Below are 23,750 nucleotides of genomic sequence, written 5' to 3' on the forward strand. Positions count from 1 at the left end.
TTTTTTTTTTTTTGACATGGGTTAAATATTATTCTTGCAATCTTGCTTACACTCAGTAAATTAAGAAATTTATTAAGCATCCCCCACATACCAGATACTGTGCTAGGTACTCAGATTACAAATACAAAGAATGAAAAAAACCTCTACTTAAAAGGACCTTGCATTCTAATATAACAACCCCCAAATAAAGTATATATAAAGTATATACATAAAGTTCATAAATTCAAATATATATCAAGTAGTTAAATATGAGATAGTTGGGAGAGATCTTACACTAGTGTAGGGAAATCAATAAGGATTCCATGTGCCTGATACTTGACCTTCCTCATAGAGAAAGGGGATATTGAGGTAAGTAGGTAATATATTGCAAGCATGTAATGTAATGACCAACATAAAGCCACAGACTCCATGGAAAGTGGAGGCTCCCTGCAAGAGACAAGGCCAACTTGACTGTATTGCAGAGTTCAAGCATAATGTTCAGTAAAATAAAAATAAAAATAGATTGGGATGTAGTTGTGTAGTACCTTGACAGTTAAACAGAAGACCTCATATTCAATCCTAGATTCAATAGGTTAATTCAATCCTAGATTCAATTGACTGAGCAGGAATATCAAATGCTCAGAACTGAGTTTAAGGAAAACAGTTATTAATCTACGATGTTACTCATAAGTCAAAGAGAGCTGTCAGTCAACAAGCAAACCTACTCTCCAGTGGGGGACTTAATAATGCAAACAACTCTGAACAAACAAGATATAGACAAGATAAATTGGAGATAATCAATAGAGGGATTGTACTAGCATTAAGGGGGATTAGAAAAAGCTTTTTGCAGAAGGTGGGATTTTAGCTGAGATGTGAAAGAAAAACAGAAGGAAGGAGACAGAGTTCTGGCTCTTGAGGTGTTCAAACTGGAATCTTCTTTCTCCATCCCTTCCTCTCACATATCCATATGCCTAAAAAACAAAGGTAAATTCCAGTACTGGTAGGAAACAAAAGGAAGTATTATCTGTAACTAAAAGGTGTTTCTAGGAACAAAGTTTAGATTTTCTGTCTGTCACTTTTTCTTTCTTTCCCGTCTGGGAAATCCGCCTGAAACATCCCATCGATGTTGGAATCCTAGTGTCAACTCAACTTGAAACAAGGTGAAAACTCAAGGGTGGGGATGTCAGAATCCTGGTGTTAACTCAGTGCTTATTGGTTCACACCTTAGAGCCACAGTGGGCACAAATGCTTATTATACCCAAACTATGATGGACATAGAAAGACAGGGTCCCTCTTGGTAAGGGACTTCTAGAGAAATTCGTCAATGTTTTCAATGTGGAAAAGTTGGACATTTGAGAGCTCAATGTAGATATGGAGATAGAGTGAGAAGACAGGGTGAGAGAAAACTCAAAACTCCATGTCCAAAATGCAATCAAGGCTTTCACTGGGCCTCTGAATGTAGATTGACTCAGAGAAGTGAAAGGCAAGCCCCAGCTCCTAAGTATCAATCAGGGCCCCAGGTGGGGCAAGATGGCAGCCGAGGTTACACTCAGAGAGCCTTTAGAAATTTGATAGTGAGATATGAACAATCAGCCAAAAGGCAATCAGATGGAAGGAGGAGATTACACAATCAATCCGCAAAAAGGCAATCGGAGGGTAAAGGGGGATTGCAATTAGGAAAAACAATTGTATGCAGTAGAGACTACTGAGATATCCCCTGGAGAAGTGAAATCTGTTCCTGTCCAGCCTATGGATCCCTTGCCTCCAGACACAGTAGGCTTGACCATTTCACCTCCGGAGAGTGCTTACAAACCAGTGGCGATCCACACACTGATGTAGGAAACTGGGGAATCTGTAGCTAATATCCCAGTCACTGGCCAAAGATTAAGGCAGACACCTACATGTCTGGTGTAGGAGGATCAATAGCAGCAGAAGTTAGTGCTGCCCATATGAGATGGACATTTGAAAATGAAACAGGAGTTTTTACTCCTTTTGTGGTTGAAAAAATCCCCATCAATCTGTGGGGAAGAGACATTTTACAGCAGATAGGATTATAATTAAGTGCTTCGGCTTTTTAGGCAGGGCCGCTGTTGAAGGCCTGTCAGCACTCTCACCTGTTCCTATTCAGTGGAAAACTGATAGATCAGTGTGGGTAGAACAGTGGCCCTTAACAAGAGATAAAATTCAGGCCTTAGTAGATATAGTGCAAGAGCAACTTGACCGAGGACATCTACAGCCTTCTCTAAGTCCTTGGAATTCTCCAGTATTTCTTATAAAAAAGAAATCTGGAAAATGGAGGATTTTAACGGATTTAAGATAGGTAAATGAACAGATGGAAACTATGGGAACTCTTCAGCCTGGACTTCCATCTCCTACTCAGTTGCCTAGAGAATGGCCTCTTTGGGTTATAGACATCAAGGATTGTTTCTATCAGTATTAGCAACTTATCACCTTGTAAGGATTGCTCTAAGGTGTGAACCAATAAGCACTGAGTTAACACCAGGATTCCGACATCACCCTTGAGTTTTCACTTTGTTTCAAGTTGAGTTGACACTAGGATTCCAACAATCAGTATTTTTTTTAAAGAATGAAATCAATGACTTTCATTTCATTTATTGTAATTTTAGGATAAAATTGAGAGACAAAACAGTTTTCTCTAAGATCACTAAATATCTTTTTTATGCCCTAGTATCTTTTTTAAAGATCTTAAATAATTCATCCTTTTGTTATCTCCAAGTTTCTAGAATTGCAGAACATTAAGGATGATGGGCAACAATGTAAGGACATAAAATCAATGAAATTCAAATGTATCTACTGTGGAGATAGCAGGGATTATATGAGCTTGGTAACAAAGAAAAACAAGATACATTTCCTGCCCTTAAGGAACTCACAATCTGAGAGAATAACTATGTAAATAAATATGTTTGTTATTATTCAGTTGTGTCCAATTCTTCATAATCCCATTTGGCGTTTTCTTGACAAAGACACTGGAGTAATTGCTATTGTTTTTGTCTAGCTCATTGTACAGAAGAGGAAATTGAGGCAAACAGAATTAAGTGACTTGCCCAGGATCACACACCTAATAAGTGTCTGAGGCCAGTTATGAATTCATTAACATGATTCTTCCTGATTACAAACTCGTGCTCATCCACTGTCACCTACCTGCCTCTATAATGTAAATTAGTGTATGTTAAAAAGTATTAAGAGTACACAGCGCTATGAAAGATCAAAAGAAATGGGATTTCTAGCTGAAGCACACCTACATTTTAAATGAAACCCTAGATCTCCTAGTTAACCCTCTGTGATCTGTATTTCCCTTCCTACATGTCTACCATACATCTCGACCTCATTCCCAAATTCTTGATCCCTGAATCACTGTCATGCAAGGGTTCACCCCAATACTAAATAAATTCTAATGACAACTTATCTCTAGGAGAAAATATAAACTCTGGCATTTAACACTTCGTTTTTAAAAACTCTTCCACATACTTGATGGAAGGAATTGAACATTTATTGAACTACTACTATGTGCCAGGCACTGTACTAACTGCTTTACAAACATTAAGCTCCTTTGAGCTTCACAATAAATCTGGGAGGTAGGTACTTTGATCACCTCCTGTTTTATAGTGAGAATACTGAGGCTGAGTGATTTGCCCAGAGTCACAAAGTATTTATGATTGGATTTGATGTACCACCTTATTGTCTCTAATGGTCCAGCAGTTCTGACCTACTTGACTTTATCTGTACATAATTCCATTTTCTATCACTGTAACTTTTTACTGCCGGTCCTCCTTGTGAATGTTCCTCTGAATAATCCCCACTGCTTAGAATTAGCTCAGGCACCTCCTACAGGAGGCTTCCCAAGTCCCCCAGCTATTACTGACTTCTTTGTCTTCCTTCCATCTGCTATGCATCTTGCACGAACAAGTTTCTATATATTTCCATTAGAATGTTTTCCATTAGGATGTAAACTCCTTGAGGGCAGGAAGTAAGAGAAGAGGGCAAAAACTCTTCCTTTCCTTTATCAATAAACTCAGGTACCCCACATCATCTACAGAATCCCCTTATGTCCCTAGCGTGTCTTTGGAAAGTAAAGGCATCTCCCAACAACATTACCCATTCCCAAAATCTTTGTAGGAAGGGAGTTTTCATCCTATCTCAGGAAAAAGGAGATCTTATAATTGAGGGGAATTTTAACAGGTATATGGCACTCTCTGAAACGGCAGGGACCTCAAAATGCTGAGAGCTGTATTATGGAGAGAATGAACAAGGAATGAAGAACTAAATTGGACCAATTAGATTTATGGTTAAAGCAGTCCATCTATTCTGATTAAGTCTTTCTGGAGAACTAGATCCAAGAAACTATTGGAGTAGTGTCTCCTCCCTTTCTTGGTTGACATGATTTCAACGTGGACATGACTTTTGAGAGGTAGAACAATCTATTCCAGCAGTTAGGGGGCAAAATGATTAAGACAAAGTTCTCCCTTTAATGGAAGTCATTTTGCCATTTGCAAAGCAAGAATCATGATGCATAGATGGATTATCTGTCCAGTTGAGCAGAGACAACTGTATCATTCTTAGGGGATCATATGTTCTCATGCCCAGCACAATATGGCATCACCAGATATTCAAAGGCAGGGATCCACTGAGCTGAGAGATGGTAGGATGTCAGGAATAGGAGTGGAGGTCTCAATCTCTGACAGCCCCCAAATCTTTTTGTGATAGGCATTAGAAGCTGAGGGACCCAGCTGAATTCAATCTTAAATGCACCCTTTCCTTTTAACAATAAAAGCTTCCCAAGATCTATTTGGTGTTCAGAAGGACTATTAGTGCATGACCTAATTCATAACGGATATACCTGAATGAAGAGTGACGGTATGCATTATTGCATTATCAGTAGCAATTAGAATTGGCAAGAAGCACACAACACACAAGCCATTGCTTTTCTTCCCCACACACACACGTAAAAAATTTTATTTTTTCCAATTACATGTAAAACTAGTTTTCAATATTCATTTTTAAAAGATTCTGAATTCCAAATTTTTCTCCCTCCCCCCTCTCCAAGACAGCAATCTGATATAGATTATAATATATATATATGTATATATATATATTCATTTTAAACATGTTTCCATATGGATCATGTTAAGAAAGAAAAATCAGAACAAAGGAAAACCTATGAGAAAAAAAATTAAAATACTATGCTTTGTTTTGCATTGTCTCTATAGAGACTTTTGTGAGATTTTGAGTTCCATTTTTTTCTCCCTTCCTTCCATTTTACGAAGCTTATAGCCCTTCAGAGGCTTCAGGGTTATTTGGTCCTCACTTACTTACTTATCCTCACTTTAATTAATAAACCTACTATGTTCCAGGCAACATAGTAGGGGAGGAAAGATCAATTAAAGGGAATATTTGAAATCTCATCTTTCTGTTTCCAAGTTCGGTCTTCTAACCATTGTGTAACCCAGCTGCCCCAAGCAACGAACTGGTATGTGTGTGAGAAAACAAGGATAACTTTTAAGATTCCAAATTTGTACACTTAGGAGGATGGTAGTGTTCTTGACAGAATATTTGTAAAGGTGAAAAATAATAGTGAACAAATCAATTATATTGAAATAGTCATCAAAATATTGAAAATTTTAAGTTCAGAGACCTCAGGTGAAAAATTTTCTGCTAAAGATCCAGTCTTTGTTGGCTACTCTTGCCATTACATCCTTTTGGTCAATAATTATGGCCAGATTATGCCTTGGATTTTTACTTCAACATTGTTTTGTATCTCTCTAATGAATTTAGTGTATACAATGTGTATTTGAATGATATATGTACACAACTAATCTCTCTCCCAGACCTTAAGATCCCTAAGAGTAGGGACCATGTTTCATCTAAATTTTGTATATCTTTTATCATTTTGTATAAAATTCTGCTGATAGTGAATTAATGAGATCTACGTGAAAAGTGAAGTGCAAAATACTTTGTAGGCCATCAAACATGAAGTGCACATCAGCTATATTATTAAATGTTCAAACATTCATTCAATTCGACCATTTATTAAATATTTGCTATATGCTAGGCCTACTACTGAGACTACAGACATAAAAATGAAACCACTTGTGCCATTAAGGAACTTATATTTTACTTCCTATATATATTTAACACAAGAAAACCCAGAAACAAAGAGAATATTAACAAAGGAGATCAGAAAAGGTTTTCTGTAGGAAACAGCACATGAAATGAGCTTGAAGAAAGCTAAATGATTCTAGGAGTTAGCCAAAAGAGCATTCAGGCAGGCTTGTAAGTCAGCCTAGGCAAAGACATGGAAGTTAGAAAACAAATGCTGCATTTAAGGAACTGCCATTTGGTTACCTGGTTTGGAATATAGTGTGTGTAAATGGAGTAATGTTAATTAAATTTAATAAAGTAGGCTGGAGTAAGGTTGTGAAGTGCTTTTAATTCCATATTGATTAAGTGTATTTGATTCTAGAGGCAATGGAGATTATTGAATAAAAGAGTGATATAATCAAAATTGTGCTTTAGAGCCATGACCTTTATGTGTTATGATGATGGTTTAGAAATGAGGTGATGCTGGAAACAGGAAAACCAATTAAGATACCATTGCAATACTCCAAGAGATGAGGGGCTGAAATGGCTGGTGGTCATGTGAGTGGAAAGAAAGTTCAGATGTGGAATGTATGCTTAGAATTGGCAAGAATCTGCCATTGTTATATGGTGATGGGGAGAGGAAGAGAAAGTAAGGGAGAAGAAAGAGTCAGTGATGATTAAGACAACTCTGAGGTACCACTACGCACTTCTCAAATTGGCTAAGAAGACAGGAAAAGATAATGATCAATATTGGAAACAGATGTGGGAAAACTGGAACACTAAATACATTGTTGGTGGAATTGTGAATTGATGCAACCATTTTGGATAGCAATTTGGAATTGTACCCAAAGGGTACAATTATGTATGTCCTTTGATCCAGCAGTGTTTCTGCTAGGTCTGTATTCCAAAGAAATCATTAAAAGGGGGAAAGCACATATATGTGCAAAAATGTTTGTGACAGCCCTTTTTGTAGTGGCAAGCAACTGGAAACTGAGTGGATGCCCATCAGTTGAAGAATGACTGAATAAGTTATGGTATATGAATGTTATGGAATATTATTGTTGGATAAGAAATTATCAGCAGGATGACTTCAGAAAGACCTGAAGAAACTTACATGAACTGATACTAAATGAAGTAAGCAGAATCAAGAGAACATTGCACATAGCAACAAGATTATATGATGATCAATTCTTTTTTTTTTTATTATAGCTTTTTATTGACAGAACATATGCATGGGTAATTTTTACAACACTGTCCCTTGCACTCACTTCTATTCCAACTTTTCCCTTCCTTCCCTCCACTCCCTCCCCTAGATGGCAGGCAGTCTCATACATGTTAAACATGTTAAAGTATATCTTAGATACAATATATGTGTGTGCAGATCTGTACAGTTCTCTTGTTGTACAAGAAAAATTGGATTCAGAAGGTAGAAATAACCTGGGAAGAAAAACAAAAACACAAGTAGTCCACATTCATTTCCCAGTGTTCCTTCTCTGGGTGTAGCTGATTCTGTCCATCATTAATCAATTGGAACTGAATTGGATCTTCTCTGTCGAAGATATCCACTTCCATCAAAATATATCCTCATACAGTATTGTTATTAAAGTGTATAATCTCCTGGTTCTGCTCATTTCACTCAGATCTCCAGCATTTACATTTTTTTGTAAATCTCTCCAAGCCTCTTTATATTCATCCTGCTGTCATTTCTTACAGAACAATAATATTCCATAACATTATGATGATCAATTCTGAGGTATGTGACTTCTTTTTTTTTTTTTTTTAATTCTTATTTTTTTTTTTAAATTTAATAGCCTTTTATTTACAGGATATATACATGGGTAACTTTACAGCATTAACAATTGCCAAACCTCTTGTTCCAATTTTTCACCTCTTACCCCCCCACCCCCTCCCCTAGATGGCAGGATGACCAGTAGATGTTAAATATATTAAAATATAACTTAGATACACAATAAGTATACATGACCAAAACGTTATTTTGCTGTACAAAAAGAATCAGACTCTGAAATATTGTACAATTAGCTTGTGAAGGAAATCAAAAATGCAGGTGTGCATAAATATAGGGATTGGGAATTCAATGTAATGGTTTTTAGTCATCTCCCAGAGTTCTTTTTCTGGGCATAGCTAGTTCAGTTCATTACTGCTCCATTAGAAATGATTTGGTTGATCTCGTTGCTGAGGATGGCCTGGTCCATCAGAACTGGTCATCATATAGTATTGTTGTTGAAGTATATAATGATCTCCTGGTCCTGCTCATTTCACTCAGCATCAGTTCGTGTAAGTCTCTCCAGGCCTTTCTGAAATCATCCTGTTGGTCATTTCTTACAGAACAGTAATATTCCATAATATTCATGGTATGTGACTTCTTAACAAAAAGGTGATTCAGGACAATTCCAATGGGCTTGTGATAGAGAAAGCCATCTGCACCCAGAGAAAGGACTGCAGGGACTGTGGAACACAGTTTTTTCATTTTTGTTGTTGTTTGCTTGCATTTTTTCTCATTTTGTTTTCTTTTTTTATCTGATTTTTCTTGTGCATCATGATAATTGTGGAAATATGAATAGAAGAATTGCTGTATAGAAGAATTGCTGTCTAAGTAAGGGGTGGGGGAAGGGAGGGAAAAATTTGGAACACAAGATTTTGCAAGAGTGAAAACTATGCCTATGTTTTGAAAATAAAAATCCAAATTTTTTTTTTAAATATCATGATGTCTTCAACAGAAAGAGGGACATCTATAGAATAATAAAGTCTGAAAGGGATCTGTGACATCAATGAATTCAATCTTCTTATTTTACAGATGAGGAAATGGAAGAAGATTAAAAGATAATGAGTTTCATATGTCCAAAGGAAATCCAAGTGGAGATCTCAAATGTGTAGGTAAGGCAGGAATTGGAGCTCAAAAGAGAAATTTGGACTAGATGTATAGATTAGAAATCCTCTCTACTTCATCCAATGGAAGTGACAAGATCATCAAGGGGAGGATAGAGAAAAAGGGGCATAGATTAAAGCCTTGGAGGACACCTACAATTTTGGGATAAAATATCTAGCAATTGTCAGCTTAGGTAGAAGGAGAATCAGACAACACTAGAATAGCATATAGAAGTAGATGGAAGTAGATGGAAGACAAAGGAGGAAAATAGAACCAGTGCCCAAAGATGCAGAGAAATCAAGAAGAATAAGAACTGAGAAAAGGCCAGAAACTGAGATATGGCAATAAAAAGGATATTGGTTATTTAACACATACTTTAACATATTTAACATGTATGGGACTACCTGCCATCTAGGGGAGGGGGTGGAGGGAAGGAGTGGAAAAGTTGAAACAAGTTTTTGCAAGGGTCAATGCTGAAAAATTACCCATGCATATATCTTGTAAATAAAAAAGCTATAATAAAAATGTAAAAAAAAAGGATATTGGTTTCTTTGACTAACGGATAAGTTTCCATTGAGTTATGAAGTTGCTTTGAAGCCATTAAGAAATGTTTGTTGAATTATTATTCAATGTTGATGTTGAATTAAACATGTCATGTGTGCCATGGGTTGTACACAAGCATATTAGTGGTTTTCTAACTTTTTTATTTTGTCATCCCATTAAGTGTATTTGTACTATCTCTAGCTCACACATTTCCACTAACAATACCATTAAAAGAGGAAAAGCAAAAATGTTATTCATTTGTATTGAGGACCTTAAGCTTTCAGTATAAAATTACAAGGCTAGAATAGAAACCAATGAAAAAATTTGTCATTGTCCAGGGATAGAAGAGACAAGTGCCAGTTGTGTGGATTACCACAGTTCAGGAGTAGCCCTTGGGCCAAATTCCTGGCTTGCATGATTAATTGGACTTAGGACAAAAAGAAACAGTTTCATATTTTGTGGATGAATATAACAGATATGTCATATAAAAACCTATCTAGTAAAAATGGAATCCACATCTTATTACCTTAGTAACAATTTAGAAGGTATAATTGAATAGAATAGTTTGTGGAAATCACAAAACCTTGTTGTATAGCAAAGTTAAAAATTAAACTGTATGTTGCCATAGATACAGAATCTTTTAAAAATCCTCATCTTAGTAGCTTTATTTTTGAAGTCCTTAGGTTAGTTTTTGATGTAAGGCCTAAAGCCTCACATATTGTTCTCAACCAAAGGAGCAAGAACAAAAGTTGTTGATGAGATGCCTCTATAACAAAAACTGTGACATTTTCTTCCTTTTTTATATAGAAAATTCTGGGGGGAAATCATAATAATCACCTAGGAATGGTGCATCATGAAGGTGTACTACTGCCCTCTGCTCTGTGGATGGATATACATATGATTATATGCAAGTGTTTAAAATAATAAAACTAGAATTTTGTTACTTACCTGCAAGTTATAAGATTGCCTATAAGTTTTGTTCCAGGGAAGAAATTATGTGGTGTATATGAAGAATGCTATTTTCCATCCCAGAGAAAATAACCATATCACAATATTTTTCATCCCTCTCCTTCCAAAATATGAAGTTACAAAGAACTAAGAATCATCAAGATGGCAATACTCACTACTGGATGAAAATAATAATTTTGATCTTGAAAAGTTTCACCAGCAGGTGGCACCTCATTCCTCAAAGGTAATATAGCTGTTTTAGTCAGGAATACTTCAGCCATTTCTCATTTGCTAACCTAGCTCTTTCCTTAGAACTTTGCTAAGTTTCTGATGAAAAACAGATGTTTTCCCCTTTTTTCTTTTGTAAGAAGTTTCTTCCACAAGGTGCTCCATATTCCTTTAGTATGACTGAAGTCAGATTTGAAGATCTCAATTCCAACCAATATCCATAAGATATAAGTATCTTCAACAGAGACTTACAATTATTTTCAGCTTCTGAAACCAACAAACATTTATTGAACACCTATTAATTAGCGAGGTAATGGTGACAAAAGGGAAAAGGAATTTTTAGATGGAAGATCCTTCCCCTTAAGGAGATCTTATTAGAGAATCTTACAGTAATCTTATTAGGAAAACAAAATTTAACAACAGTATTGGGAAATTAAAAGACCATTAATTAAATGCTAAATTGGTTATGGATAAAGCTTGTTTTTCACGGTCTACCGTAGAGAGGTCTCTACACATTTCTTAATTCCATTGGGACATTTATGAAGCTACACAAGCTTTTTTAGATTTTGGATACAAATCAATTCTTTCTCTATTTCTACTACTAAGAAGTTCTCCCTTCTAACTATGACACACATTTAGGCTGTAACAACGTTAGAGTTCCTAATATATCCTGAAAAAAATGTCAATAATATAATTGGAAGTGAGTTGATTATACTTTGTAAATAAGACAAAAGACTTGAACAACTGTCCTCTTCCTTTTCAAGTGGTTTCTACTACAGTGTTTTTCAAATCCTTTTGAGGTAGTAAGTATCAGGTTTGAAGGACTCAATTAGAACCAACAATTTTGACTATATAATGTCTTCAATAGTGCCTTTCTGGCATTCGGTTAAGGGCAACATGAGACAAAAGGAAAAATTTTGGATTCATTCAGAAGACTTGGATTCAAATCCTAATTCCTTCACCTACTAACTTACAATAGAATTGGAGAATTAAAAGCCCATAAACTAGATCTCAAAGGTTCCTTCTCTGTCTAAATCCAAAGATTCATTAACTTCTGAAACCAACAAGTGTCTGTCTAATACTTGTTAGCTAGCCAATTCAACGGAATTAGGAAACCAAAGGACAGGATCTGATCTGGGTGTTATTCAACACGCTTCTCCCGCTGCCCCTCCACCCACTAATACCTGTGAGGAGGCTGCGTGGTACAATTTAAGAAGCGCTAGCTCGTCAGGCAAAAGAAAGTTGAGTTTCAATTCAAGGAGTCCATTCCCAGTGTGATCTTGGGCAATAATCACTTACCTTTTTGGAACCCGGTTTCTTCACCTGTAAAATAAAATGGTTAGTCTCTACAGCTTTAAATATGAACCACATCATCCTTGACTCTGGATTAAAGGACTGATATTTGGTGTTTTCTTTTTAGATGGGAATTGGGGGTGGACTAAAACCCCTAATGGACGGGCAAGGGCGGGCAGGAAATAAACCCCAAAGATCTACACTTAAGATCTATCACAGCCGGGAGCTCAGGAGCCCCACTCCCTTCAAGGATTTGAGGAAAGGGAGGAGTCCCCGAGCGGGCCCTGTGTCTCCCTGGGGAGAGAAGCCCGAGTGGAGGCTGAGCTGAGACGGGGCGGGCCGAGCCGCTTTGTGGCGTCCCCAGGTTCTAAGGCTGGGGGAGGGAGGACGAGCACCTGGCGCGGCGAGGCGAGGCGAGCGCGCGGCGCGGGCGGGGCGCTGAGCCCTCTTCGTTAGTTGGCTCGGTCTGCTGAGCAGTACCAGCCCGGTGCAGTGCCACCGAGGGGCGTTCCGCGCCGCTCACCAAGCCCGGCGTCCGTCTCCGGCCCCGACGCGGTGCATGGCTGGCTCGGGCCAGGTGGAGTTCCCCTGCCGCAGGAACAGCCGTCTGGATTACTTCCTGAAGCGGCACCTGCGGCAGGAGGTGTACGATGCCATCCGCACCTACGAGCTCTGCATCGTGGTCTCGGACACCGAGCACAAGACTTTCAAGTACGTGGTGCTCAGCGACAAGTTCATCTATGTGACCGAGAACCCGCCCAGATCCATTCGAGGGGTCGTGGCCTTCAAGGACGTTCAGGCCATTGATCTGGTGAGAAACGCCTTGGAGCCCCCTTCTCTCGGCTCCTGCGTCCTTCATTCGATCCGTTCTATTGGAATGGGGAGGAAGAGAGTCTCCCCTTCGGGGCACTGGGATGCGGATTAGGATAGAAATGGTCCCCTTCTTTCTCCCAGCTCCCACTTCCACACTGTCTTTCACCTATAGCATTCAGGTAGAAGAAATACTGAATCTCTTTTCCGTTTCTAGACAAAGGTGCATTTCCCACCTTTGGGTTTGTCTTTCCCGCCACCTGACTTTTGAAGGCCCCTGTGTGAATGTGTTGAAATATGAGAAAACTAGTGTCTGGAGAACTGAGAGCCTCTGTGGTAGCCCTTCCAAGTCTCAAACTTTTCTGGCACCCTTCCCTTCTCCACCAGCCCTTGTGTTTCAGGAATCAAATTCTCTTCAAACTTTTTATGAAGAAGCAATTGATTTTAAAGGTCCTTTCCTATCATTGTTCTTGGTTTCTCTCTGCCTGACCTGTTTTCTTGATATATTCTACTCACCCTCAGCCTATTTTTTCCCACTGGACGCAGTTGTCTAGTCTTATTTGCTTTTTCCCTTGCCTAAGTCTTTGCACACCTTAGGGAGAAGCTGGCACAGCTGGTTTTTGACCAGCTTTTTTTTTTTTTTTCCTACCAGAATATTTCTTTGTTTTGAACTCAGTTTAAAAAAAAAGGAACAAAACCAAACTACTTTAATAGAAAAATCATCTCTGCCTCTTGGAAAAGCATTACCCCTTTTTTTTTTTTTTTTTTTTTTTTTTTTTTTTTTAGAAAAAATTTTTTTTTTTTTTTTTAAGAAAAAAAAAAAAAAAAACGGCGGTGGGGGGGGGGGGGGGGGGAGAGGGGGGGGGGGGGGGGAGAGAGAGAGAGAGAGAGAGAGAGAGAGAGAGAATGAATACAAGTTTTAAAGTAGTAAAAAGGAACAGTGTAAACATCATAGAAGTTGAGTACTTTTCCCTTGAATCTGTATAGAATTTGATCAGCGTTGAATATCTCTAAAAGTAAGCGTATTGTATAGTAAAAAGATCATTGGATTTTGAGTCAAAGGACCCAAGTTCAAGCCCTAACTGTGTGACCTTAGGCCAGCCATTTTACAATTCTAGACTTTATTTTTGTAGTCTACAAAATGAAGGTATTGGACTAGATGTTCTCTTCCAACTCTATACCTATTACCCTAAATTTAATCCAAAAAATAAAACCAAACCATAGCCACTAGGTGGGATAATTTCTTGGTTATGGGACTCACACCTTTTCATCATGAGAACTCTGCAATGGGCCTCAAGTTGCACAAAACACCTGCATGATCAGACTGTCTTTACATCACTTGAGTTTTCCCCTACCAATTGCTTTTGTCCTAGATGAAAAAAAAATTCCTCTTTACAAGTATGACAGAAATCACAAATTTTCTTAGCACTGACTACTCTGTCTGATGCTTTGAAATATTAAATAGCTTCTGGTAAAGTCATAGTTACAGAATAACAGCTCTGTCCCCACAGTTAGACTTTACATACCTCTCCATTACATAATTATTTTTGAAATCACATTTCACCTAGCAAGCTGTCCTTCTTGATCCCTTATTTGTCCTGGAATTCTTATTTTAAGATATCTTTGGTTGGGAGCAGCTTAAGGAGTTTATGATTCATCCAGCCCTTATCCACCTTCCCAACATTACTGAAATCCTGACTCTGCTAGAGATGACCCAGGTTAACAAAACCATTTGAAAGAAAATCCACCTGAAATACAGAACATTGTTGGCAAAAGAGAGTTATTGATTGCAGATTCACAACTAAAGACAGCCAGGATGGACCTAGGGCATAATATGAAAAAGGTGATGATGCAAGGAGGAACATCTTTTAACATTTTTAAAAATATATATTATTTTATATTACTTTTAATATAGTTCCTCAGGTAGCTAGGTGGCATAGTAGATAGAGTAATGGTCCTGGAGTCAGGTAAATTCATCTTTCTGAGTTCAAATCTAACCTTAGACACTTAGTAGCTGTGGAACTCTGAGCAAGTGATTTAACTCTGTTTGCCTCAGTTTCCTAATATGTGAAATGATCTGGAAAAGGAAATGGCCAACCAATTCAGTATTTTTGCCAAGAAAACCCCAAATGGAGTCATAAAGAATGGGGCATCATTGAAAAATGACAATATACTTTTTTGAGGGCAACAAATTCTATTCTTCATGGCATAAAGTTGTGTGTGAGAGTGTGTGTGTATGTGTGTGTGTGTGTAATGAAGTTTCTTTTTTTCCAATAATTATAACTTTTTACTGACAGAATCCATGCTTGGGTAATTTTTTACATTATCCCTTGCACTTACTTCTGTTCCAACCTTTCCCCTCCCTCCCTCCACCCCCTCCCCCAGATGGCAAGCAGTCCTATACATGTTAAATATGTCACAGTATATCCTATACAATATATGTGTGCAGAACCGAGCAGTTCTCTTGTTGCACAGGAAGAATTGGATTCAGAAGGTAAAAATAACCCGGGAAGAAAAACAAAAATGCAAACAGTTGTAACAAAGTTTCAAAGCATCTAGTGGATAGTAACACAGAGGTCTGAGATTTTCAAATTTAAGAGAAACCATCTTTTCAAACTTTAGTTAAGATACACATATATCTTATCCCAACTCTGCTTCTATGGTTCTATAAATAACACTAATTTTTCTTTCTAGACTCTTGTTTCAAATTCTACTTTGTACTTGAGCTGCTAAGTATCAAGACTGACTAACTTGAATTTCACTTCACAATAAACTTTGAAATACCCTAAAGGAACCAAAATAATACCTTCTCCAAAAAATTAGGATGTGGGGAAACAGGGGTTAAGACAGAGAGAGAAATAAATCCCTGATTAATCTGATCCTAACCCTACTTACCCAAGTTTAATTTATATAACTCCCCAACATGAATCCTGTGTTTGAATCAGAATTTTTGCTTTTCACTGTACTAGGCCATATTTGCTCCTCAACTAAGATACCATCTGATATCATCCCCTTCTTCCATGAAGCCTTCTCTGATCACTGAAGAAAAATGATTTTCTTTTTTTTTTTTTTAGCACTTATTCTATGTTCCATATTTTTTTTAAATACAACTAAGCAGAATAGCAGAGTATGGATCTAGAGTCAGGGAGAATTTGAGTTCAAAAGTGGCCTCAGACACTTAGTAGCTTTGTGACTCTAGGCACTTAACCTTTGTTTGCCTCATTTTCCTCATGGAGAATAATCATTAGTGAGGATGATAATAATACTTCATAGATTGTTGTGAGATTCAAATGAGATAATATATATCAAGTGCTTTAGAAAATGTAAAGTGCTGTAGAAATATTAACTATCATTATTTTTGGCATTTGATTTTATATTTTCTTACATTGTCTCCTAGTTGTTTCCTGTTTCTATCTTATCTTCCTGATGACATTGTAGGTGCCACAAGGTTTTATTTTGTGTATCTTTCTCTGTCCTAATACATCATTATACATACAGCAGGTTCTCAATAATATTTGTTGAATTGAATCCAGTATATCACATACAGGATAATAGATTGATCCCTTAATTTCTTTTGTCTGGAAAGATATAGGTTAAGGGAAGGGAATGTGACTAAATTATGTGAGTTGTTGTGGACCAATAGAGAGACAGCTGTACCTAGGACTGGGAGACCTGGATCTGATTCCTAACCCTTACTAGTTTGGTGACTCCGAGTAAGTTATTGACCTTTTCTCTGCCTCATTTTCCCCATTTACAAAATGGAGAACAAATATTTCACTATGGACAAGTCACTTAAACTCTTTTAATATCAGGCATTCTGGTGATGATTAATTGTGATGGACTTGGCTCTTCTCAGCAAAATGATCCAAGACAGTTCCAGTAGACTTGGGATAGAAAATGCCAACTGCATCCAGAGAGAGGACTATGGAAACTGAATGTGGATCACAGCATAGTATTTTCACCTTTTTTGTTTGTTTGTTTGCTTTTTCTTTCTCATGTTTTTTCCCCCTATTGAACTGAGTTTCGTGGGCTACATGACAAATATAGATATATGTTTAGAAGAATTGCATATATCAGATTGCTTGCTGTCTTGGGGGGAGGAGGGAGGAAGGGAAGGGAGAAAAAAGTGAAAAAACAAAGTCTTACAAAATGAATGTTGAAAATTATCCTTACATATATTTGGAAAAATAAAATACTATTGAGGAAAACAAATCAGGCACTCTGTAGTAGCTTATAGATGGTTTGCTGAGCCCTTGGTAGAGGGAGTTCCCGCCTGAAAAAAAAATAACAAAAATCCTTGACTTAATATTTTACTCCTGTATGTAACCAAAAGGCTTGTTCCAAGGAAAGCACTTTGTAAACCTTAAAGTTCTACAGAAATATGCGCCACTGTTGTTTTTTTCTATTAAGAAAAATATGGGACAATGATCAATTCTGGTGGACATGCCTCTCTTCAACAATGAGATGATTCAACCAATTCCAGTTCTTCAGTGATGAAGAGAGCCATATACACCCAGAGAGAGGCCTGTGGGAACTGAGTGTGGACCACAACATAGCATTTTCATGCTTTCTGTTGATGTTTGCTTGCATTTTGTTTTCCTTCTCAGATTTTTTTTTCTAGATCTGATTTTTCCTGTGTAGCAAGATAACTGTATAAATATATACACATATATTGGATTTAATATATATTTTAACATATATTGGACCACCTGCCATCTAGGGGAGGAGGGAAGGGAAAGGAAGAAAAATTTTGGAACAAAAAGTTTTGCAAGGGTCAGTGTTGAAAAACTACTCATGCATATGTTTTGTAAGTAAAAAAAGCTTTAATAAAAAAGAAAAAAAGAAAGAAAGAAAAATATAGGGCAGCTAGAAGGTATAGTGGACAGAGGATTGGCCCTGAACTCAGGAGAACCTGAGTTCAAATGCAACCTTAGCCACTTACTAGCTGTGTGATCTTGAGCAAATAAGCCTTGATTTTTGAAAGAAGAGAGACAGGGGAAGGGAGAAGAAGAAAGGAGGAAGAAGAAGAGGAGGAGGAAGAGGAAGAAGAAAGAAGAAGATGAAGAAGAAGATGATGATGATTAGGGTAGTTTCAGTTTTATTCACTAATCTTTTGGGTCCTTCAGACAAATAATTTAATTTTCTTAATCCAATGATTTCATAGGTTTAATGAAGAACTTGCTGAAAAACTCTATTAGTATGCATTGGTACTTTCTATTGCTTATGGTTTTAGGAGTTGTCTGGGGGCAAAGAAAGATTATATGACTTGCCAGGATAACATAGCTAGTATATATCAGAGATGGAATTTGAATCTAGATGTTTCTCACTCCAATTCCTTATTCACAATGTGATATTGCCTCTATAATTTCATGTGTGTGTACGTGTGTGTGTGTGTGTGTGTGTGTGTGTGTTTGTATAAATCCCAATGTGGAAATTCCATGTTCTACTGTATCTGAGCAACTCATGCATGAATTGCTATTTTAGGGCATGGAGCACTTAGAGATTGGATGACTTGCCCACGATCACCCAAATGATATTTGTCAGGCTAAGGACTAGAACACAAATCTTCTGACTCCAAGGCCAACACGATCAATGTATTATATCTAATTGTCTCTGCATCCAAATCTTAAAATTCTAAAAACAAGGCACATTTTGATTCTTGAAAATAGTTGTTTAAAAGCAAATACTTGTTACTCACTACTCTATAGGATTATGTCGAATATATGTGCATATATATACACATATATGAATTTATGTGTCTCTTTTTGTATATATGTATGTGCATGTGTGAAGAATGCATCCTTTCCTTATACACACACATACACACACGCATGCCTTAGAGTTTTAAATGCAATTAGGAATGCTATTTTCATAATGAGTTATTGAGAGAAATTAGTGGTCATTGGAGATATGGTTTTTACTTTCTAAAACATAATATAAAGAGAAAATTTGTCCTCCCCAAAGTGTTTTTTTAGTGCCATTGTAGGAAAAGGAATCATAGCATAGAAGTACCTTGGCTCTGAGTTGGGGAGGCATTTTTATATTCTTATGAATAACCCAGGGTTAGAAATCATTACTACAAAACTTAAAAATCTGTATTATTCCTTAGGGGGATAAGATGTTTTGCAATAATGAAAATCTGGCCATCTCAAAATTCAAATTACCTGATCCCTGGAGGGATAAACTAATGGGAATTTTTCTGTTTACATCATTAATCAATAGAAGAAAATGAAATCATAAACAAAATCACTACTGTTCCTATTGTTTTCAGATTAAGCTGCAAAAACCTCACTATGAACCCTAGTCTTTTTCGTAGTGGGAAATTTGGAGTATTTTACCTCTTTTGGATGCTGGTGTAACAGCTGTTAAATGCTTAGCTTTTCTAAGTTGTGGTTATTCTGTTTTCCCAGAGGCAATGATTTCTAGTCCAGGTTTTGCTGAGTTCTTCATCCAGATTGTCTCTGTCAAGAGAAACTTCTGTGTGAGGTTTATCTCAGAATCTTTGAAACAAAATCCATTTTTCTTGGACAATGTGGGCGATTTTCCTATGCCAGGAATACTTACAGATCTTATTGCTCCAAAAAATAGTTTTACTATTCAGACTTTCCCTAGGAAGTGTTATCCCAGAGTCTGGGTAAAAAGCAAAAACCAAACAAATAGAAAAAAAAAACAACATTCCTGCTGAGACTATACAGAGTTGTATAAGCATTACTATGGCAACAGATTAATATATTTATAAAATTCAGGTCAATTTTTAAAAATAACTGAGCAGATAGTTTGTGAATAGATGTTTTCATCACTTTGAGGAGTGAGTGGAATGTCTCTTTCCCTTTTCCCCTTCCTTTCCCCCCTCCCCAGGACTCCTACTTTCCCCACCCTTAGTAGTACACTTTCCAGGGATATCCACATTAATAATGAGATTGACACATGTATTGCCAGAGCTCGCTCAGTGTTTGGGAGGCACTGAAGTAAAGTGTGGGAGAGAATAGGTATCAGAGCGACTGATAGATCTACAGAACCTGAAGGTTCTGAAGTTCTAACTGAAGGTCTACAGAGCCCTTGTGCTGACCTCATTGTTGTATACCTATGAAGCATGGATAATATGCCAGCACCATGCCAGGAAACTGAATTGCTTCCATTTGAATTGTTTTAGGAAGATTCTGAAGATCACTTGGCAGGAGAAAGTACCAGACACTGAGATCCTTTCTCAAACTACACTGCCAAGTATTCTAACTTTACTGCAGAGAGTGCAACTCTATTTGGCAGGCCACATTATTCAAATACTAAATGCACACTTGCCAAAAAGACTAATTCATGGAAAACTCCCACAGGGCAAGCACTTACCTAGGTGGTCAGAAAAAGCATTACAAGGAGATTTTCAAGATCTCTCTTAAAACTTTAGAATTGATTTTATGACATGGGAGACACTGACATAGGACCACCCACCATGGTGTACCCCTATCCTCAAAGGTGCTGTGCTCTGTGAGCAAAGCAGAATTGAATTAGCTCAGAAGAAACACGAGATGCAAAATTAGAGAAGCCACCTCAAATGTTCATAGTATTATTTGTATCTAACCTACATTCAGACTCCTTCAATTTTTTCTTTGGAGGTAGATAGCACTTTTCATCATAAGTTCCCTGTAATTATCTGGGATCATTGTATTGCTGAGCATAATGAAGTCATTCACAGTTGATCATGCAATATTATTATTATTGTGTCCAATATTCTCCTGATTCTGATAACTTCACTTTGTATCCGTTCATATAAATCCAGGTATTTCTGAAATCATCTTGATTGATCCTGAATTCTTATGAATACATAAGTAACGCATTATAAAATCAGCTTCCGCAGAAGAAACATAGGCGTTTCTCTTTTTTTATTATACCTTTTTATTTACAAGATATATGCATAGGTAATTTTTCAGCATTGACAGTTGCAAAACCTTTTGTTCCAACTTTTCCCCTCCTTCCCCTCACCCCTTCCCTCAGATGGCAGGTTGACCAATACATGTTAAATATGTTAAAGTATAAATTAAATACAATAACATATGCATTTCTTTTGGTTGAGCTGGGATGAATTAGATCTCATTGGATGAGCTCATTCATTCTTATATATTTACTGGTACATTTTAATCTGTATAACTTCTCTGATTTCTGTTTGCTGTCTGCTTGGATAAACAGGCTTACTTGTTACTCACCATCTGTTATGGTTTTTTATATAACCAGTATTTGGTGGGAAGGGTTCAAAAGTGGGTGTAAACTTGGAGCAATCCTTCTTCTTTAAGAAATAGTGACCAAGAAAACAGCTTTTTAAAAAAAATTTAAGATTTTACTTTTTCCAGTTACATGTTTTCATACTTTTCAACATACATTTTTATAAGATTTTGAGTCCAAATTTTTCTCTCTCTCTCCTCAACATGATAAGTAATCCGATTGTTATGAAAGAAGAAACAGAACAAAAGGAAACAAAAACACATACACACAACACAAAGAAGGTGAAAATATATGCTTCTATCTGCAGTCAGACTCTTTCTTTGGAAATGAATAGTATTTTCCATCATAAGTCTTTTGGAATTGTCTTGTATCCCTGTATTGTTAAGAGCTAAGTATCATAATCAATGATCACACAATGTTGATAAAGCAGCTTTTTTGTAATGAATCAAAATTATGCTCCTAGATAACCAGTATTGAGAGAAGTATATCTCAATGTTTTCTGTGAACCACTTTTGGACAACTCTCATAGATATACATATATGAATAATATATACTTTGCATATGAAAAACAATCTTTTATTTGTCTATGATTTCCTCCTCACTTTCCCTACAATGGCTACTCCAAACCTTCTCAAGCTTCTAGGATACCTTCACATAGATGACTGAGGTCACTAGGGTAATGACCTCATATCCTTCTTTGGCTACCCTATCTCAAATGGGTTGGCATACCCTATCTCAAAACATTCTATGCTTTCATCCATGAGATTTTCCCCTCTGTTCTCACAGGTTGAAGTAGTCCTCCTTTGCAAAGACTGACCCTTTTCCATTTACTTTTTTTATTCAATTGTTTCTTTTTTTCCTTTAGAATATTGTTCCATTGAAAACTAAGGAGACTGAATATGGATCAAAACGTAGTATTTTCATCTTTTTTTCCTCTTGCTTGTTTTTTTCTCATTTTTTTCTTTTGGTTTGATTTTTCTTGCACAACAGGACATATATGGAAATACGCTTAAAAGTTTTGTATATATTTAATCTATATCAAATTACTTACTCTTTTGGGGAGGGGGAAGATAAAAAAGGTAGGGAGAAATATTTAGAACACAAAGTCTCACAAAAATGAATGTTTTTTTTTGGAAAATGTATTTGGAAAAATAAAATACTATTGAAAATTATTTTTTTAAGGAATCTTGCTCTATTAATGATTCATGTTCTCTTACTAATTTTCCATCTTTTTCTCTCTACTGGCTCTTTTTTTCTTTAGGCTGTAAATCTCAGTTCTTTTATCCCAAGAGAACTTTTTTCTTTTTTTTTTTTTCATCCTGCCATCTTCTCAAACCATTCTCCTGTGTCTCTTAAATTTTAAAAATAATAATCCCTAATTGCCTCTTCTCTCTTATGACACACAAAACCCATTTAATTCCCTGAAATTTGGCTTCCATATTCCTTGCACTGTTCTCTCAAAGATCACCAACTGACTTTTTTTATTGCCAGATCCAATGGATTTTTCTCAGCCTTTATCCTCCTTTTTTTCTCCCCCAATCATGTCCAATTCTTTGTGAATCTGGTGGGGTTTTTTTTTGGCAAAAATACTGGAATTGTTTGCCAGTTCTTTCTTTAGCTCATTTTGTAGATAAGGAAACTGAGGCAAACAGGGTTAAGTGACTTACCCAGGTCAAATACCTAATAAGTGTCTAAAGTCGCATTTGAACTCAGACAGATAAGTTTTCCTGACTTTAGGACCAATACTATCCACCATGTTACATAGCTGCCCTATCCTCCTTTTTATCTCCACCTACCTTTTAAGTGTGGGTGTTCTCCAAGACTGTCCTTGGAACTCTTCTCTTCCCTTTCTACCCTCATCTGTTCTAATAGCTTTAAAGAATTATGTAGGTGAGTTACAAATCTACATACAGCTCTGACCCATTGCCTGAAGGCTAGACATCCTGCATTTATAAATTTCCTGCTGGACATTTCCACTTGGATATCTTGCTTTTGGCACCTCAAAATTAATATATTCAAAATTAAATTAATATTTCTTTCCCCCATTCTATTAAGTTTACTAATCTTGTTGATAATAGCAACATGCTCCTGAATGTTCAAAACCTTGAAATTGCTTTTGGATCTTCTCTTTCCTTCTCCATCATTTCACATATCTAGTGAGTTGACATTGCCTCATTTTCCCCATTGGTAAAGATAGGTGTTTGGAGTAGATGTCCCTTTCAGTTCTAAATCCTAAGAGTTTATTTCTTTTTTTAAAAAACAATTTGTTATTTATTTTTATAATTTATTTTTTAAAGAAAATCTTCCATTCTCCTCTCCCTTATCTATTGAGAAGGGAATATAATATCAATTATACATGTGAAGTCATTTAAAACATATTTTCATATTAGCCATGTAACAAAAAAAAAGAAAAAGAAAAAAAAATAAAGTGAAAAAATTATGCTGATAGTTTTCCTAATACTGAACTAGCCCTACATCGCTGATTTAAATCCTACTTGGTCATTGTGTATAATCTTTATGAGATATTGCTAACAATTTTCTTGCTGGTATTTCATTGTTAAAATTTCATCAATATTCAATAGGGAAATTAGTTTATAATTTTCTTTCTCTACTTTTAATCTTCCTGGTTTTTATATTAGCACTATATGTGTATCATAAAAGGAATTTGGTAGGACTCCTTTTTCTCCTGTTTTTCCAGTTTATGTAGTTTATGTAATATTAGAATTAATTGTTCTTTAAATGAATGATG

General features: G+C 36.5%; 1 protein-coding gene across 6 annotated transcripts in view; it reads left to right on the plus strand.

Annotated features, from left to right (window-relative positions):
* Nucleotides 1-12,355: 12,355 nt before the first annotated feature.
* The window catches only part of C5H12orf56 (chromosome 5 C12orf56 homolog), a 131,740-nt gene continuing 120,345 nt past the window's right edge, over nucleotides 12,356-23,750 (plus strand). For 3 of the 6 annotated variants that reach the window (XM_031940915.1, XM_031940919.1, XM_031940921.1), the window contains exon 1: nucleotides 12,360-12,788. In XM_031940915.1, coding sequence (XP_031796775.1) covers nucleotides 12,537-12,788 — 252 coding nt within the window. In that variant the 5' untranslated portion in view covers nucleotides 12,360-12,536. Of the gene's footprint in view, nucleotides 12,789-23,750 lie in introns of all 6 variants that reach the window. The other 3 variants (XM_031940920.1, XM_031940916.1, XM_031940918.1) reach the window with 2 other exon arrangements.

Source organism: Sarcophilus harrisii, chromosome 5 (assembly GCF_902635505.1).
Source record: "Sarcophilus harrisii chromosome 5, mSarHar1.11, whole genome shotgun sequence".
Classification (NCBI taxonomy): domain Eukaryota; kingdom Metazoa; phylum Chordata; class Mammalia; order Dasyuromorphia; family Dasyuridae; genus Sarcophilus; species Sarcophilus harrisii.